The following is a 21,014-nucleotide window of genomic DNA, read 5'->3' as shown; positions in this document are numbered from 1 at the left end:
GAAAGTTAGCAGTTTATGCTATGCCAGCCACTGGCAACTGACTATAAACAAACTGGAGTCCGCTGTAGTGGAGCGCTGTAAATCTTTGAGGACAGCAACAGCACTGTAACACTCGGCTGTAGTCCTCGACAGAGGAATTGCCAACAGCCCTCAGTTAACTGAATAACAAGTTGTATCCGCTTCCCCTGAATGATCACTTTATTCCCACAAAGAACTCCAGAAAACAACAGCTGGTGTTCTGGCCTGGTTCTGTTGTTCAGTCCTCCATCAGTGAGCTGGACCAGCATGCAGTTCTGCAACACGCACAACACAGTTCAAACAAGGAAGGAGTGAGCCTCCAAAACATACTGCTTTAGTTCCACTGGAGGAACTGGGCTGTGAGAAGAGCTGACACTTCTAAGGCTATGTGTGTGTGTGTGTGTGTGTGTGTGTGTGTGTGTGTGTGTGTGTGTGTGTGTGTGTGTTTCCTGTGCCACAGCTCTACGTACAGAGTGTTATGTTATGTGGATGACATGGCGCTGCTGGGTTCAGTGTTGTTGTGAGGGCCTCTGGGGTCAGATGGACTCACTGACAGACACAAACACCAGAGGAGCCTCATGGTGCCGTCACAGCAGAGGAGGCGCTGCGACAAGGCAATGCTGTCCTCTAGTGGGCACTCTGAGCATGGCACACATTTTAAAAGTCAAGATTTTCAGTTATCATACCTATGTTTCCCTACCAGAAACCCTGTACCATCTCTTCTCAAAGTGTGATTTTGTGTACAACTCACACACACACACACACACACACACACACACACACACACACACACACACACACACACACACACACACACACACACACACACACACACACACACACACACACACACACACACACACACACACACACACACACACACACACACACACACACACACACACACACACACACACACACACACAATGCTTTTGCAAGTTCAGTGTTACTGACTTCTAATATCAAATATTGTAATGTGTTTTTATGATACAATATAAAAACAAAAAGATATATACCATATACAGTATACCATGTGTTTGAGTTTGGTTGTACTCTCTGCTAGAGCCTTACCAAGTTATTGGTAAATATTCCCCTTCAGACATATCGGATTTGGCTTGCACTATGCCTGACAAAATATATTTTAGAAACAGTCATGCATACCTAAGTCATGGTGTCATCACAACATGTCAGGAACTACGGACATGATAATCTAATTTCTCAGCAATCCAACCCACAGTGTCGTTCAAACCAGGGAAAAACATCTTTAGTCACTATATCAATATACAGAGAGGACATGTAATTTCACTAATGGTTGAAAATATAAACCAGCACTAACATGACAATAACAAAAATGAGCCTGTGTATGTTCTGAACAGAGACATAACACTGAAGGACAATTTCCAGCACGAGGCTTGATGGGAAATGACTGTGGTACAATCCTCTCAGCACGGGAAGGGTTTTCTACAGCTGAACAGATGCTGGTGCAGTCAAGTGTGAAGTGGTGTGTGTTTGTGTTTGATTGTACGCTCTGGTAGATCAGTGTGTTGCACAGTAATTAGTACTCGGTGAAACTTTGTGTAGTTGCGAGTCTGTGCAGCTAGATGGTTAGAGCAGCTCCTGTGTCTCTTCTTTTTCTGTTGCTGGCTAAAACAGCTAGCAAGGTGGGCTAGCTCGGTAGTTGGACTTCAACTGGACAATAAGGAGGAGGTGGCGGAGGGGAGGACGTGAAAGAAGTCGGACCGTATGCTAGAGAACCCACCAGGGTCCCCACGATGCGATACTATCATGATACTTGAACCACGATACGATAGTATTGTGGTTCTACGATATGCTAAGTATTGCGATACGATATATTGCGATATGGCGCATTTCTGATTTCTTTCTCCGCTGACTCCATCTTTGTTTGGTCTAACTTCCTGCCAATCCCACTGACTTTACCCATGGCCTTGACCGCACAAGAGAAAGCTCAGCACCATGTAGTGGATTGGAAAAGCAATTGATACCAAAAACTTGAATTTGGATACAATATCACCACACCAAGTATCGCCATACTATGCTGTATCGATTATTCCCCCCACCCCTAACTCACACCAGATGAGGAGCTTATAAAACCTGAATTTGCCTTAGGGGATCAATAAAGGTCTAATCTCCTCTATTCCTTATCTTATCTTAATACGAGATCTTCTGCCAACCAGTAATTACAAACTTCTGGAGAACAGGACGATGTGAGGTCACTTCCTGTACCTGTCATGGAATTCTCAGAGGTGCTGAGCTGCTCCCTCAGCTTGTCCACATCGTCGGGGTGGACCTGCTCGTACAGAGTGCTGCCGAACCACTCCGCCTGGGGGTGGTTCAGCACCGGCGCCACCGAGTCCGACACGTAGATCACCCGGCCCGTCTCCGCAGCAACCACAAACAGGAAGCCGTCCGCTGCTTCCAGAATGAGATGCTTCAGCTCCTACAGGGAGCGGAGAAGGACATGTGCACACACACATGAAAACAGAGAAAGTAGGGCTGTGCATTCCAAAGAATCTGATGATGAAACACATACCACTGTGATGGTATAATACAAAAAGATACCACTACGTTCATGCAGAGTTATGTACTTTACTTTTTATATTTATCATAACAGCATTTGCACTGCTCACAACATCAGAGCACTCCCCACTGGCCCAGTCTTAATAAGAGGCAGCGGTAGATCGAAGTGGGTAGCTAATTTATAATGAGCTGTTCTGTAAATGTAATAATTTGCCATGATTACAAATGTGTGAAAGAGGCCCATAGCGCTGAAAGTGCTCAGTACCTTTATCATGTGGGACTCAAGGGGAAAAGAGGCAGACAATGAGCTCGGTAAAGAACAGAACCGGTTTTGAAACGTTTGATAGTCACACTGTGGCTCCCCTTCCACCTCTGTCTTTGGAGGGGGATGGAGCTGAGAAGGTAAATCAGCCTAACTGGGGACACCTGGCCAGTGCCCCAGGACCTACTTAAGCCCAGCTGCCCGGAGTCACAGTCTCTACCTGACTCTGACGCTCTCCTGGATCCCTCTCCCTTTGGCCAGCCTGGGTTGCCACTCCACACCGAGAGTGTCATTTGTGAATCCATGGGTTTTTATGTTTAGCGTGCATGTTAGAGGCAGGTGTCTTATCTGAAGAAGTTCGCTGCAGGACTACACATAAGTAGTGAAGAGAAGCAGATTGTGAAGGGTTCAATCCACTAGTTGGATTTCAGACAGACCTGGATGTACCTTTTCTAGAAAGCAAGACGAGGTACACTTAACTAATGTGAAAGAGGAACAGCTTCAGGGAAACTTAAAAAGTACCATGGGATCAGGTTGGAGCAAAAAGACTAGCAGTTTATTTTACAAAAGAGTAAGTACATTTCTGAGTTACTTGTACTTTACTTGAGTATTTCAATTTTTATGCAACTTCTACTGTGTATTTATTTGCTAGCTACTTTTTACTAACTGTCATTTACAATACATGATGAATAAATACTACCATAAATACTATATATATATATATATATATATATATATATAGTATAAATTCATCATGTTATTGCACCTATTTACTCAGTAGAACACAAAGTATCCTTAATTCGTTCCACAGTGATTATTAGTGACACAAACAGGATGAAATATTATGTTATAATAAAATAAGATTTTTAAAAAGCCATTCTGCAAACTGAGCACTTTTACTTTTGATACTTAAGTACATTTTGCACAGAATACTTGTGTACATTTCTTACTGCTCTTAATGTCTTTTATTTTTGTAAAGCACTCTGAATTGCCTTGTGTTGAATGCTACTATAAATAAACTTGCCTTGCCTAGTTTCAAACAGGGTTTAATAAGAGCAAATGTTCTGTTTAGGTGAGCCCTAAATCTGATGCACAGAATAACTCAGCATGTACTGATCAGGGGATTGAAAAGTCGTACAAAACGCTAGACAAGCATTTCCCCACATTCATCCAAGTTCTTCTTTTCATTTGATGGAAAAGCATCCTGCCTTCCACATAGCCTTCCAAACCCCCAGGATTTAGTGAAAGTGACTTTGTAGAAATGAATGATGTTAAAGGAAGTTGTGTGACACGGTGCCAGCTCAGCACCTGTTCTGTGAGGAAGGAGGGCTTGTAGGCGCCGTCAGTGGACGTGTTGCCGGTGCCCCTCATGGACTTCATATGGGACACAGCCATGCGCAGGATGGTCAGTTTGTCAGGCTTCCTGGCCAGCGCGCTGCAGGTGGGGACCATGTCTGACAGCTCGGTGATGTACTGCGTCATTTTGTTGCGTCGGCGTCGCTCGATCTCACTGTGGTTCTCTCTGAAACGGAGAAGAGCAGTTAGATGTGGAGAGGACAGAGACTCCATCACCATTCTCTTCAGATAGAGTCCATCAACAGCAACCTCTGATCTAATTTAGCTTAAATAAATGATATTTCACCATTAAATCTCACTTTACAACCGAAGGCACATTGCCTGGAATCTGTCAACCTGCAGCCAGCTGCTCATTATTTCATCTGGAGAAATCTGGTTTGAGTTTCCTCTTAGAAACTGATTTAGCACTCATAACTACACAGGGTCAGCCAGCAACACACTTTATATGTTGTTGTTTTAATGAGGGCATTTCAATCCTCTTCAGACCCAGAACAGTAAAATTGACAATACTCTTCTTCTCTAAAATGTTGGGAAATATTCATGCCAATAAATAAATCAAAAAGGGGGGAAGCCTAATAAAAGTCAGACAGACAGCAGGTTGAGAAGACTGGCCCATTTATCTGGGTGATATGGTAAATAGAATAACACCACAATACATGTTTTTTATAATCAGCAAATATACAGTATATATATTATCAATTAAGTTTAAATACCTTATTTTTGAAAGAACATTTCAGCAAGACCTTTACAAAGAGAAATGGCCTGTCTAATGTGTTCATTATCCTCCACTCTGTCTAGGGGGGCTTAAGGGATTGATGTACTGTATCAACACAGCAAACATCTTTGTTTACATGTTTATCTGACATAGCTCATAAGCTTTTGGGGACTTGGGGTTGGGTCTGCCTACTCTGCAGAGTGGGCTGACCCATATGATTGGTTAGAAATGTGATTTGTTGTTAGAAGTCAGTTATCAGTATTGCCCAGCCTCACTGACATCTGCAGCCTGCTGAATACACTACTCTCCCACCACAGTGGAGTCGTTTCTGTGGACAGATATCCTCAGAAACTGTATATATATTAATACAAATACATAAACATTGTGGTCAAATAAGGACTTTTATCTTGAGGATAAATGCTTCCTATGTCCCTTTCTTTGGATCAGAGAGGGGGGATAGTGTTCAGGTTGGCAGTCTGTGGGGCCCTGACTCAGGGGAAATCCTCCGTAGCCCCTAGTTGGCTCGGCCTACCTGGCATATCTTTCCTTTTCAACACCAGGAATCTGATCATCATCATCATACCTACAGAGAAGAGAAGACAGCACATGTAACTCATGTACACACACAGCTTCACGCTGAGTAACGCAGTGAGGGTCACAACTTAATGCAGGAGTTTGAAGCTTGATGGTAAAAACATGGCTGGTGCAAAGATACAAATAAAGACAGCTAACACATGGAGGTTGTTCTCTGTTATTGTTTGTATTTAAAACCCTGATGGGGTCAACTCTCCTTTAGTTAGAGTGTTTGTGAAGCTGTGTGTCCCATCCTGCAGTGGTGGAGAGTAACTGTGTGCTGTACTTAAGCACATTTTTGAGTTACTTGTACTTGAGTATTTCCATTTTCTGGGACTTTATTTGTTAGCTACTTTTTACTACATGTTATTTACAGTGTATTAATAACATGACGCATTAATACTACCATAAATACTGTATATATATATATATATATAGTCTAAATTCATCATGTTATTGCACACATTTACAGTGATTATTAGTGATACAAACAGGGTGATATAATATGCTATAATAATATAAGACTTTCAAAAAAGCCACTCTGCATACTAAGTGTACTTTTACTTAAGTCACATTTAAACTCAGGACTTTAACTTGTGTGTTAAGTGTTTTTTAAGACCATAGTATATAGTGTTTTCGCATCACTGCATCCAGAGAATCAGAGTGCTGGTTAAGGGAAGCTCGTCCTCCTCTGTCAACAACTCAACTTAGCAGAGCAAATGTCTTTACTTACTGTACATCCTACAGACATACACACTACACTATGAGAAAGAACAAAAGGAAATAAATTAAAAGTGAGTGGAAGGTTGATATACAGTGGCAGAGAGAGACTTGGTCCCTCTCAAAAAAATACAAAAAACAAGAAGTCATGAGGCGTCCATGCAACAGACAAAACAAAGACACATTTCAGACCACTTTGAGAACCTTTGTGATACATTACGATGCTGTAACCAATTCAAAAACTGAACTAAAGTGCATCTATACTTTAGTAATGCAGTAAAAAGGAGATCAAACAACTTACATTTCTCATTAAAAAAAGGGTGAAAAACTTTCACTGTCAAGTTTGTATTGAGAGAGTGTCTGAATGTAGGTTCTTGGGTGTGACAATGGATGACACATTGACATGGAAATCACATAAGCACATGTAAAAAAAAAAGGTGTCAAAGAATATTTCTGTATTGAATAAAGCCAAGTATGTGTTCGATTACAAGGCAATGAGAATTCTATACTGCTCACTGGTTTTGCCATATTTGAGCTATTGTGTGGAAGTGTGGGGCAACACGTACATGAGTAATATAAACCCATTGTTTATGTTGCAGAAAAGAGCAGTAAGAATTATTCATAAAGTGGACTTCAGAGATCACACAAATAGTCTGTATCAAGTCAGGACTTTTGAAACTTAAGGATTTAGTTGAGTTCCAGACACTACTAGTTATATTCAGGGCAAAAAGCAAAGTATTAGCAGAACATTTTCAAAAACTGTTTGTTTTTAGTTCAGAGGATGAGGACCGAAGAAGGACATTTCATTTGAAGCATCAGTATGCACGGACTACTTTAAAGCAGATGTGTATTTCAGTGGTTGGAGTCAAACTGTGGAATTGTCTACAGAATGATTTAAAGGGTTGTATAAATATTTTTCAGTTCAAGAAGATGTATAAAAAAGAGTAACTAAACTTTATGAAGTGGCAGGTAATGTGTTTCCTTAGTTGATGTGAATTAGTGTGTATGTCACTTGTGTCTTTTCTCACGTTACTGTAAGTAACTATAATTGACAGATCATCTATTTTGATTGTTTACTTATGTTTTGAGTAAGGGGCGGGCAAAATAAGATGTATTCTTCTCCCTGCTCCTTTTCGCTCATGGAATGTGTAAAGAGTTGTGTTTTTCTTATGTTGTGCACCATCATGAGCGGAACAAATAAAAATGAAATGAAACATTTGCTCATTTAAACAACTCTAACAGATTTTGTGAAGTAGTTCTAGAACATTTCACAGAGTGCTACCTCCTCTCAGTGTTCTTACCTTGAAAATTTGCTCGGTCCCTCTCCGTCTTCATCGTCAAAGTCCATTCTGGAAAACAATCACAGGAAACACAGTCACGTCTTCTGATGGACTCACTGCGCCCTCTCATGGCCAAACTGCCAGTATTTTCTAATATGTATAATCACTTGTGAAAAGCTGTGGACATCAGTTTAAAGGGGGTGGATGTTTTCATCTCAACATGATCATCTCACAGTTTCAAATCAGCCACCTGTGAGAGGAGTTAGCTGTGATGCTAGCTTAAAAAGCCAACAACAATCAGCATTGTTTGGTTTGGCAGTATTTGGACCATCAAGCCTTGCCTCAAAGAACATGACTAACATAAATTTGGAGTGTACTAACAGCACTGCAGTGTGATTACAATCTGTACACATAGTCTTCTTAAAGATTTTACCAGAAACCTGAGTGTAACGGAAAGATTAAAAGGTGGTGTAAAGGGACGGCAGAGCAGCGATGCACATCCTGCTTCTACACCGCTGCTTTAACATGCACATCTCCACTGATCAATGTGGAGTTGTCTGGTACATTTAACAAGATCAGCAGGCATTCCGTCTCTCCATCAAGAAAACACCATGGATATTTCTCTGATATTAAAAACAGAGAGAGATTAAATATGTGATGCTTAATGCGCACTTGTAATTGCAAGGTTTTATTCAGTGTCATTATTGATTTGAGTTAGCATATATTAGGTATATCCTCAGCTGATCATAGAGAATATGGTCAGAAAAGTCAATGAATCTGTCTAAACTTGAAGTTCAGACCTGTGTGTACCGTTCAGGCAGTCAGAGTAATTACAAAAGACATTGTTGATGTGTGCTTCTGATCAGCTGATCAGCTGCTCTCATACAGCCAGCAGTTTCTCCCTGCTTCAAACATCCTGGTAAATTCATTAAAAAATGTGATATTTGGATGTACTTATCACATATTGGTATTCTAAAGTGTTGGTTTCTCGCCTTAAAAAGTGTTATTACTTAACAACTATGCATTCAGAAGCGTAAAAGCAGTTTCTTAGTCAAGTGAAGGTTGATAAAGTAAACAGTCAATGGCTCTTTCCAAAGCAGTTGATTGTTCAAATAAGCTTTTTATAGCCAATTACGAACCAAATCTCTAAAGATAACTCATTCTTGGACACGTTAAGCGTGTTGCCTGAGTAACCATAGTGATCTACCCAGTTTAAAAGCCACCTTTTTTTAGATTCAAAACTCTGACGTGACGCTCGGCATACCCCGCTATGGCACAGGTCTTTCTTCAAAGCACTTCCCTCTGCATATTTGTGTGTAATCACACAGTATGCCGTTTTTGCTACCACACACACACACACACACACACACACACACACACACACACACACACACACACACACACACACACACACACACACACACACACACACACACACACACACACACACACACACACACACACACACACACACACACACACACACACACACACACACACACACACACACACACACACACACACACACACACACACACACACACACACACACACACACACACACACACACACACACAGCTCAGTTGGTATGCTTCATCAAGCTGGGGCATCATGGCAGCATCAGGGGCTGAGGAGAGGATCATTGTGTCTGATGTTGACTTTGGATCCTCTTACTCAACTACAACCTGCCTCTAACACACACACACACACACACACCTAAATAAATAAAGCATCACTGACAGACAATAACAGTCCCTGTAGCCTCCCTGAGCAAAGTGTATGTGGCGTATTGCCTAGAACCACTGCTGCATTATTAATTCATGTAGTCAGGCCTAATGCTGAGTACAGGTTAAATGCATTGTGCCGGCCCCTGGAGGTTAGACGCATGAAGCACAGCTAGGTATCTCCCTTTCCTTTTTACAATTACAGAAAAAAAACATTAGCATTATTATTTCATAAGAAGAGAGGATGATGTTTACTTAACACTACAATTACACACAATTGTTGCTAGGCGGCAGGAAAAAATCCACTTTGATTCATGAAGGCATTTAGTGATTCCCCAGTTAAGTCTATCATTATGCAGGTCTTCGTGGTGTTTATTTGACACAGTCGACACATTTATCTTTCACAGTCAGGCGGGTTTTTTTATGTTTGTTTATTTACCACTCTTTTTATTTTTTTAAACTCTGTGCAATGCCTTGTTTTAACATGACGAAAAAATGTCAATAAAGTATATCTTATGTATGTTATGTTAAATACTAAGTATTTGATGGTATTCCCTTTCATCTGGACTAAACCTCTTGGATTGCTGTTCTATAAAAGATTCTGTTAATGTGTTTGACTTAATAACGGCTCTATTCATATCGTATTGAAGTGATGGGGCCCTATGCCTGCACTTTATGGCCCCTTCACTAAGAATCCTGTTAGTAGGATAAATTACGAGAAGATGGTGATTATTAAAACAATTATTTGTGTGTGACCAGCACCCACAAAGACAGCAGACATGGAGATCTGTACAACTCCATAAAGAAGAGGCTTTTCAGCTCAGGTGAGCCTATCCTTAGATAAGGAGATAACTCACCAGAACATAATCAGCCCCGGAAGAAATTAAGAGACCACTATATATATCAATATTGATATATCAATATCAATATTGATATATCAATACTGTGGTATGACACTAGATATCATTTTAGCTTTTGGATATTGTAATATAACTGTTATTTTCTGAACTTTTCTAGCTGTTATGCATTTACCATGTCACCTGTTTTGATAATGTTTCATCTTCTGTTTTTATAATTGTGCAGAATTTCCCCTGTCGATGCAAGACAGCAAAATGACCGAGGAGGAGGGAACAAAAATATAAAAACGTCTCCACCTACACATAGACACTCTGGTTACATAATCTATTTTAGAATGAAACTTAATATTTTCCTAATAGCATTTCTCTTTTTTTTTGAACAATCAAACAGAAAACACTGTTCCCCCAATAGACAGTGTGTGGGTACTGAATAAAAGAACGCTGTGCCGTTTATAAATAACCTCCCACATGCTGCTAACGATAGATTCTACAAAGCTGCTAGAAGCTCATTAGCAAGACCTATAATTTGTAAATTGATGAAAGACAGTTCAGCTGTTACATGGAGCAAGCCAAATATTTGCAGCTTTTTAAGAATACATACAGTTTGAAACCCAATAGTTGCCTGATCAGAATATGCACAAAGTACTGGGTCAGCAGCCAGACATCAGCCCGCCTCATACTGAGATCACACTGCTGGTATCTGTTAGTACATGTCGAGTGCATCTATGACAACAACACCAACCAATCCGCACACAGTACGCTCAACACTGGAATATTTGTTACATTACATTGAATAAATCCAAAAGGAAGTATGAAACTGTCCAGCTGCTTCAGATCCCTTACGATTCCATGAGTGATGGACACATTGTTCCGTAAAACACTGTAGTAAGACTAAAGGAGAGCTCCACAACAAATCGGAGCCGTTCGGTTCTACGCATCTGCGAATACGCCGCTACTGCCCATCATGCTGAAGTATTTTATTTATTAACGGCACTTTTCTGGGATTTCAATTATAAAAAATCCTTTCCTTGGTATGATTAGTTATAAAATAGGCAACTTAAAATAGTACTTTCTCTGTTGTTTTGGTGAAGAATGTCTTAAATATGAAGCTAATTTCGTCATGTATTAACAAAGAAATCTAGTTAAATGCTTGCATAGCTTAAATAAAGTAATTCAACAATGAACAACGAAATATATCAAGGTCACAATAATAATAATAATAATCCATTTTATTTATACAGCGCTTTCCTTAAAGACACTTTACAGAGGTACAATTCATAAAACCATAATTCAAACAACACACTTAATACATTTAAAACACAGCATTAATTTACAGATTAAAAGCAGTTTTGAAAAGGTGAGTTTTGATTTGCGATATAAACATGGTGAGGTCACGGATGTTTTTTACTATATTTATTCAGCGTTGTAAGAACTACTCAGTGCCGTAGCATATTATCTTTTGGATGTTGTTGTTGAAACAGTTGTTCAATAAAGTTTTTCAAAAACTTCGACACTTTCGCATCAACGCCGTAAATCAATATTCGTGCACATGCGTAGAACCGATCAGGTTTCCGGTACAGATCGGGTAATGACACGGACTAGCATCGCCCCCTTGGATTGATTATCGGTTTGCGCTAATATATATTGGTTTGACTTTGCTTGACACCATTAGGCAGATGTTACTAGCTAGTGTGAAAGGGTGTGTCACACACATGTCTCCTGGGAACTGTCAGCTGTTATTTTGAGATGTTTCTATAAAAATGTTGTAGCGGTTAATCTCCGGAGCAGGTACTCACCCTCCTGACCTCCTCTTCCCTCCGCGGCCTGGCACAGCTCCTCCCATCCTCACCTGACCGGCTCCAACGGCCCCCGGCATGGCTACGGTCCCCGGCAACTCACTGCCCATCTCTGGAAGATACAAGAGCAGAGTCAGCACCAGTGTTTTCAAATGTGACAACAAAGGAAATGAATCGGACTGCAGGCTGACAAACACATGTATAAACAATGCATGTTTTAGAATATACATTGTTCAACTCTGCAAATCATTTATGAGCAAGACATGCAACCCTTGTGTTCGGCCCCAATGAAGCACTTTTTGTTCTTGAAAAGAATAGAAAAAATCTGGTTCCACAGAAATAATTTGAGAAAAATGATTTGAACTGATTTCAGAGCAGTCTTTTTTAAATGTTTGCATGAAACAATGCACAGTTGATGGAAGCCCTGTGTGTATGGCAGAAACACACTCTGGATCTATGGAAAGTGAGATCAAAAAGCTCCATCACAGCTTATTGCCTAAGGTGACGCCAGAGAGAATGAAACGGGAATATTTCCATAAATCAAGAAATCATGACTCCAAGTCAGGGTTAGAACATAATACCCATGGCTGCAATAAGACTCCTTCCCAACTTGTCTGAACAACACACACATTTTGAGCTTACTGTCATCAAGAGATGTTGAAATGTAAATCTGTGATGCTAGAACATGCATATCTGGGGTTCTTTGCTATTAAAACATGCCGAAAGAATAAACCACATTTAGTTCTATCAACCAGTCTGGCTAATTCATGGGTGTTTAAGGAGAAGTGGATATAACGTCGGAAGCAGGGCCCCTTCATTCCTATAAAAATTGTCTCGGCACACTCAGATAAATGGAGAGGGAAAATAACTCTGGAGACAGGGAAGTAGATATAACTCATAAATGATGTATCTTTCCTTATGTAAATCAATGGGAATGAGTATTTGGGTGTATACCTGTGGTTTATACCTCCAGGGCTTTGACAGATCAAACATGGTTGACTTTCCACTGTTAGCAACATGGGGTTGAAATGATCAGGGCTTTAAACACGGGAGCGAGTGTGAGAAAAAACCTGTAGTTGTGAACGTTTCAGTCAGCTGTCAGCAGCACGCTCCACAGGGCTGACATGTGTAGAGCAGCCCGTCTCCACAGACCTGCAGCACAGCCTGGGGCTCTGTGTAGCTGCCTTGAATACCAAATTCTTTCTGACGTTTTGTAATACACACACATTTCTTTTCCCCCCCATTGTCTTTATCATTTTTCCACATTTACAAGCACACATAGGAAAAGAAAACAGCCCAAAATCACTGACAGAAAAAATAAAAACGTGATTGCTAAATTAGATTATTAACTACCAAAGACATAAACAAATCACTTCAGTAAATCAGAAATACTGTATTTATCCCAAACTGGGAACATTTTTTGTTGCAGCAGCCAAATAAAGTTAAGTAAAGTAAAGAAGCACAAAAATATATATAAGAAAATATAAATTCAAATTAATTTAATTAAATGTAAAAAGGTTCATTTCTTTAGACATATCCTCATTTTTTAGAAAAGCATAAATGATTCCAGAATAGAATTTAAGACCTCTTGCATTTCTTTAAGAGTGTAATAATTCACCTTGTCCTGCACAGGTCAATCAATCAAAGTGTATTTATAGAGCCCAATATTAAAATGTTACATTAGTCTCAGTGACTTTACAGTTTGTACAGAATACGAATATGACCCCCTCTGTGCTCGTCCTCGCATCGGAGAAGGAAACATCTCCAAAGAAACCCCACAGTTAACAGGGAAAATGGAAGAAACCTCGGGCAGAGCAACAGAGGAGCGATCCCTCCCCCAGGACGGACAGACGTGCAATGGCTGTTGCGTGTAAATGAAAAAGACAATACCTTTACAATATAGGTAGTCCAAACGCATGCTACTCTAGAATGAAGGAGGTAAACATGCTGACAGGATGTCTCCATCTTCCTCTCATATTTACCTCTCCCTCAGTACATTATTTTCCTCCCTGTTTATACACCCCTCCATTCTCTGTGCCTCGCTGTCCCCCTCCCCCCCCAATCACTGACTCGCTCACTCATTGAGCCAGCTGCAATGGATAGGCCAAACAAGCGCTCTGCTATGCCCCGGTGCGCCAAGTAACGTAGTTAATATTTGATACAGAGTGCATTCCCACCCCCGAAACCCCCTCCACATCTTTCCAGAGAAAAAAGGAGTCACACTCCAGTGCAGGGCCTTCCAGGGAGCAGTGCTCCATCACTCACTCATTCATGAGGTGGGTTTTGGAACACATGGCTCTAAACTAGCGTACTGATGGAGAGACAGCTTCTGACAATCAGTGCAGCCATTCAGCCAAGTGTGACAGGGCTCAGTATTATTTACAGTGTGGAAAGTACTGAGGTACTTCTACTTGAGTGGGTTCATTTTATGCTACTTGATACTTGTACACCACCACATTTTGGAAGCAAATATTGTCATTTTTACTCCATTTTTTGACAAGATGAGTTACTAGTTACTGTTTTTCCAGGTTCATTATTAATACAAATATGAAATCAACTAATACATTGTGATGTTCTAATATTGATGGAGTTACCTGGCAGTATCAAAAGTAATATATTTATATAGCAATGTGTTTATCCTTACCAGCTGCTCATTTAAAATGAACACATTAATGCAGGACATATATATAATATGTATTACTCCACAAATGGCCACTTCGTATAGCGAGTACTTTTAGATGTAGTGCATAAGAATATATTACTGCTAATACCTTTTACTCAGGTATCATTGTAGGAGCCAAAATGCTATTTAGCCTGAGTTAAATTTTTGTGTTATTATTATTATTATTATTTGACATCACTTTCATTTGTATTTGTTGAGCACTTCCCGTTATTGTCACATGGGTGTGGTTTGTGTTTACAGGTCACCTGTTCCATGCTGGGGCTGAATGACAGAGTGTGAGCTAGTGCCGACATATTTTCTGTTGACCGTTTTTGGTCCTACTAAAGTTGTATTTGATTGATACATTAAACATGATCGAACAACAAAACTGTATAGACATTAACGCGTCATAGCATGAAGCCAGCTTAGCCTCTCGACGAGCCAAATTTAAATGGGTATTTGGCCGCCATACCATCATTTTGAATGAAGGAAACAGCATTTCTACACTGGGGTATTACAAGTACCCCTTACAACATTGATTATTACACAAAACATGTACAAGCCATGGTGAACACCTGTACCATTAAATAAAAAAGGATATTGTACATTAAGAGAACATTAAAGCCAAAAGTGTGCGTGTCCTCAGTTAGGCTGTGGATGATCGGTATTGAAGTTTAAACAGAACAGCTCTCTACCAGAGGGGTGTAAGATGAAGCCAGATTAGTGGGTTAGTGAAAGGTTGACCCTAAAGCCAGGGTTTTCCGTATTAAGGCGGCTCTCTTTTGACTTGGCTACATCACTATGGTAATTTATGCTGCAGACATAAACTGCTTTAGACGAGGTTATGTTCAGATTTTAGGACTTAAATGGTCTCAAAACGGCCGTTCATTCACTAGTCTCTTTGAAAATTCCTATTGGTAAATTTCGACATTCCAGAGGTATTTCTTTTTCGACCATTGCTAAGGAGGATGATATGTGCAGTCATATCAATCCTCAGAAAGAAGTTAAAGTAGTTAACATTTGTTTTCCACACCATGCCAATACTTTCTGAATATATTCCAGCCGTTGGTAGGCAGACAAACAGACTATTTTTCCATTTAGCGGAAGCAATAACATTGTTTTTAAGATAACAAAATCATCTTGTATCAATATTGCGAGTCAAATCGTTGTTGTTTTTTAGTATGTAACCGTGTCATAAGCGGGATAAAGGGCAGTGAAGTGGTGAGTAAGGAAAAAGGAACACACATCTTTAAAGCTTTAAAGTATATGCCCCTGGTCTTTGTTTTAATTGTTCAGCTAGTTAACAAAAAAATCAATGCCTATGATCTCAGTTAAAACAATTCTGGCTGACAACCGAACCACATAGGAACAGAATGTCGGGGGCAGGCGTCATGTTGTGATCACCATCTACGAAACAAAAATGAACATCAGGGTCGAAAGCTCCCAAATACTTGAACGTGGATACTTTGAAAATGTACTTTTTTCACATTAAATCCACCAGACTAAAACTCAGAGAATAGCTGGTCTATCTGAGGGTCCAGGGTTGCAGCTAACCCCCTCACTCTGAGCAGCTGGTGGATTAGCTGGCTCTTGAAGAACACTCTCAGACACACAGTGTTGTGTTCACAGCTTTAACATGCTACCACTGACAGAGCAGAGTTATGCTAAAAACACAGCATACTACTCTGCAGCCTAACAGGACATTCACCCGGAAATGTTCAAATTTCTAGCCTTGGTTCACAACAAATTTCACATTAAGATGCATGGTAGTATTAGGAATAATACACCAGATCCCACCCCTGCAAGACTGATTATGATTCTTGCTGCTTTCTCTCACAACCACAGAAGTTAGCTCGAGCTACAGTCCCTCAAAAGCGGTGTTGATCTTAAATGCACGGCAAGTGTTTCAGGTTTTTGTTGGTAGAGTCTTGAACACAAAGCTAATCTATCTGTTTTAAAGGTCACACTCACATTGATCTTCAGACAGCCGGAAGTTTAAGTACCCCGAGGTGAAATGCATTAATGAGTCTGCAGGGAGAGCAAACGATGCACACTTTCTCCTTTTCCGTCACGGCCTCCCTCAGACAAGGGTGTTCTGTTCTCTCTGTTCCCCTCACCAACACATGAGTCAGCCTCAGGACATTAACCAGTCAAATTACTATAACGCAAAGGGAATAAACAGGCATATTCAAAGAAGTCTCTTTAAAACTTGAAATTCAACCAACTAAGAACAAAAACTCTTAAAAGGACTGGATGAAAAATATAAATGTGTTGCAACTATCTCTGAAACAATAACTGACTTTATTAAAAACCTATGTTTGTTGTCTCTCACCTGACATCATTTCTTTTGTGTTGTGCTGCAGACTATCTTGGCCAGATGCCTCTTAAAAATGTTTTGATATGTGGCTAAGACTTCTATACAACCTTTTGAACAAGTGATTCCTGACAATTAAAGTCTATCTGACTTTATTATAAACTGCTAGTTAAGTGTTTGGACAGTTTGTCGGACCAAATAAAAATGGAGTAGTTTAACAGTGAGATGCTATCATGTGTGTAAAGATTGCATGTTTAATTATATATTTTGTATAATTTTATTGCACAGTCTCGCTTTAACTTTTTATATTTGTACAGATATTCTATTCAATTGATTTTTATATACTTTATTTATTTCATTTTAACATGAAGCAACTGTCACAAAACCCAATTTCCCTGAGATGAATAACATATTCTGATAAGCAAATGACAGTCCTTTTATTTGTCACTGGTGTTGTTACCCTTTAAAAGCTCAAAACCAATGGAGTGTTTTAGAAGAGGAGAAATCAGGGCGGAAAAATGGCCTCGTTGTTGAATAAATGTAGAAGCTATTCAACGGTACAATATGAATATTAATGTCAAGTGCAATATCAGAGCGTATCTTACTTTGTGAATGCATACACACAAAGAGCAGAATAAATAACCCGACTACCATTTGTCAGTTATGGAAATAATATGCTAATAAAATGGCAATATATAATTGTTATATATGGCTTAAACCAATATAAACTGTGGCTTTAAGATACAGATAATTGTGTAGGCATGTTGACAGATAGTCACAAGAATTCACTCCCCTCTTTAAAAAGGCATAGATACCTAAATGAAAATAAAATACCTGATTTACTGTATTTGCACAAAACAAAAGCTTCGCCTGATATACTATATCAAATTGACAAAATTGGAGCTACAGCAATACAATTATTAATTAATATGTTCATTATTTGGTTGGCAAATTATCTTATTGATCGTTAAGCTAGTGAAAGGTCAGCAAAAAGTGAAAGAATGCAAATGGAGGTTGACTGCTGGAGTCAGAGAGTGTTTGACTTATTTTTGTTTGATAAGTAACTTCGATAATAACTGAAAATAGTAGCATGGATTGATTAATTTTCTGTAGATTGACGAATCAATTTAAGGAAAATGGGTACATTAAATACTTGAAAATGTCCATGCATACTGCAGGTGGATCTTTATGCATCGGTCCTCTGGAAGGCAGGTTCATTAGATCATTTCCCTCGTAGTGTTTCACAGGCTCTTACACCAATTGGATCTGGGTGGAGGCCAGCTGGACATAATCCTGCAGTGACACAGCATTCCCACATCCAGAGCCTCTGGTCCGAGGTCAGCACACCTGACTAAACTGCCATGCTGGGGAACAGTGAGGCAGATCCCAGATCAGCAGGATAACTGTCCCGCTTTGGCTACAGCAGCCGCAGCAGCAGCATTAGGCATGACTTAATTCTAACCGGGTTTCATCAGCGGATAGAGGAGCTGCACGTAGCTCTCACTGCACGCTCCCCTCAACATCTGAGTGGATCATCACATTACGGCACATGGAACTGCAGGGAAGAGGAACTGAACTAAGAGTCGGTGCCTGAAAGTCCTGTGCTGCTTGCATTCATTATCACTCTCTCCCTTCCATACCAGATATTCCTCTGATCTGCAATGACATTCATCTGTATGCACCTTACAGTTTATTACTACAATAAACAGTATTTCATTTCCCTGTACAGTAACATTCTCTGCATCATTTAATATTGTTTCTTTTACATGTATATAGTCCACTTCATCTGCATTTCTTGCACATTGGTTTTTGAAGGATAATTTTTGCAGTATTTGATTTTACTCTATTGCACTATTTCATTGTTTTTTAAATTTCTTTTATTTTTTAAGTCTTACATATATTATGGTGCATTATTGTAGAAGCCTGGGACTTAAGATTTGCATTGCCATATCTACACTGGAGCTACTGTGCGTATGACAACAAAGCCTTTGAATCTTGTATACGTTTTGAACTGAATCTAAAATGACCAACAGATGCCATTTATTTAAAAAAGATTAAGGGGAAGCATTGGTTTTGTCTTTCATATGACCGTTCTTTTATCTGACAGGGTTATTTTCTCGTGTGTGTACATTGTTCATTCTAAAAACCTCTCTCCTCGACACTCTGTATGCAGCCGATGTGTTAATAACCAGACAATTCTTTATTTATATTCCCTTTTCATTTGCATTGCCAATGAGGTGGCACAGAGCGCGAGATAGAGTATGGTTAGTATGGTTTCATATGGAGGTCGTAGAAGCTCAGGCAATCAATCCTTTATACAAGAGGCATTGCTTTTTCTTGATTTAGACAGCTCATTTTTATTTTTTAATATCCAAATACTGTGTCTCTTTTTACTTCACATCCTATTTGGATCAAAAGTTGTTTTGTAATGATGCTGATCCATAGACATGCAATGTAATAGCCACTGTAGGTTAGCTGTAATTAATGTAATGTATTGCAATGGCTGTTGGCCATATTCAAATAATTAACGGTATTGTTTTAATACTGTAATTATCAAGCTCAGTATAAACAAAGTAGGCTAATGGTAGCAAGATGATGCAGTATATTTGTTCAACTTATTCTATACTGTCTGGAGAGGTTTGACAAATAAACTGTGATTCTATTAAAATGCATTTAATTCAGTTTAACTGAGACTCATGCCTTTTGCGAAATCAAGCCTAGCAAAACAGCATTGGGCTAACACGCCAGTCCCCATATAAACATTTAAAAATGTACAATCGATTTGTTTTTCCAGAAACGCACATAGCTAGCAGACCTTCATAAAGGATGAGTTACATTTTAACATCGTTTTAAAGTAAATCGGCACAGGTGTGAAGCACCAAAAACAACGTATTTTCATGTAATTCTAACTTTTATTCCTGGTTCTCACAATTCCCTGCTGCCCATTGAGGCAAAGGACTGAGTGAACTGCTTTCACACTAAATGTAAGACTTTCTGCACGATTATGACTCAACAGACGAGGAACAGGGAAATAAAGGTGACAACATTTAACGACCACACATGTAAAAATGTCTACGGTGAAACACGGACCATATGAAGGACAGAGCAGCGTTAGCGATATGCAAAGTAACCTTTTGTATCCTATAGAGGAGAGCAAAGGCTCGGCGAGACACGCTGTATGCTAGCCTTACCGAGGAAACCAACAATATTACACCATATAATAATAAATGCATACAAACACACAACAACTACCTCTTTATGACTGCTAAACTGGCTGTGAATGTGTGAAGAATAGCAGTGTTGTGAACGGCGGTCAGTGGGGGGAGGGGGATGAAGGATGGAGCAAGGCTTCGGCGGCCTGTCCCCGCTTCAGCCTGTCCAGCAACAGTGTAAAAGCTTCTAAAGGTTCTATTTAACACTAAGAAACATTCACATTTCCAAACACGAACAGCTTCGATGTTGACTTACCAGACGGGTTGACCGCGGCGGGAGTTGCCATGTTTCCTCGCTGGAGAAAAATAACAAAACGGCAGCGATGGAGATGACGCACAATACGGCGAGAGCAGCCCGTGAGAAAGCGTCTAAACTCCGCGGGATTGGCACGCGAGGCTCGGTCCGACCGCCTTACATCTGTTAGCTCGGAGGAATCTCGGTTCAAAGGACCCACAAAGAAGCCTGTTTCTCCGCGGAATATATATATGTATATAGATGAAGATAAAAATATATGTTTAATGAGGAAAAATCTCCAAAACCAGATTTAGTGAAATGCAAGATGTCTGAATGGTAGCACCGCGAGATTTTAGGGTTGCTTGAATAAATTAATGTTATACAGTGTGACTGCTGCAGTGAAGAATGCGATGCAAAGCGTGTTGAGTGTAGGCAGATGCTGAGTAGAGTAGAGATCTTCCATTCTTCTTATGCTGTGTTATACTCCTCCTCATGCAATTAAAACCAACGCAATTGATAGTGGTGCCTTATTGTTGGTATTCTAGTATAAATAAAAAGTGTAAGTAAAAAGTCCAACATTTGGTTCAGTCCATTTCAAATCCATTGACAAAAATATATTATTGTTGTTTCAAATGGACACATTTATCTCCAATTGATTTCTCCATAAAGTAAAGGCCAAAATAATCTCCCTGAGGGAAGAGTTACACTTAAGATGCAATTTCTAATGTTTATATTTTAGCATTTATTATTGG

General features: G+C 39.7%; 1 protein-coding gene across 6 annotated transcripts in view; it reads right to left on the bottom strand.

Annotated features, from left to right (window-relative positions):
* Positions 1-20,643, bottom strand: part of arnt2 (aryl-hydrocarbon receptor nuclear translocator 2) — a 55,265-nt gene extending 34,622 nt beyond the window's left edge. Inside the window, exons 1-6 of one of the 6 annotated variants that reach the window (XM_063881619.1) lie at positions 20,284-20,643; positions 11,840-11,951; positions 7,484-7,531; positions 5,422-5,472; positions 4,127-4,340; positions 2,263-2,476 (exon numbers count right to left, since the gene is read on the bottom strand). In XM_063881619.1, coding sequence (XP_063737689.1) covers positions 2,263-2,476; positions 4,127-4,340; positions 5,422-5,472; positions 7,484-7,531; positions 11,840-11,951; positions 20,284-20,314 — 670 coding nt within the window. In that variant the 5' untranslated portion in view covers positions 20,315-20,643. Of the gene's footprint in view, positions 1-2,262; positions 2,477-4,126; positions 4,341-5,421; positions 5,473-7,483; positions 7,534-9,042; positions 9,154-10,644; positions 10,721-11,839; positions 11,952-20,283 lie in introns of those variants that run through there. The other 5 variants (XM_063881622.1, XM_063881620.1, XM_063881621.1 and 2 more) reach the window with 5 other exon arrangements.
* Positions 20,644-21,014: the final 371 nt, after the last annotated feature.

Source organism: Eleginops maclovinus, chromosome 4 (genome assembly GCF_036324505.1).
Source record: "Eleginops maclovinus isolate JMC-PN-2008 ecotype Puerto Natales chromosome 4, JC_Emac_rtc_rv5, whole genome shotgun sequence".
Classification (NCBI taxonomy): domain Eukaryota; kingdom Metazoa; phylum Chordata; class Actinopteri; order Perciformes; family Eleginopidae; genus Eleginops; species Eleginops maclovinus.
Note: the sequence above shows the minus strand (reverse complement) of the source record. Positions and strands in the feature narration are given on the sequence as shown.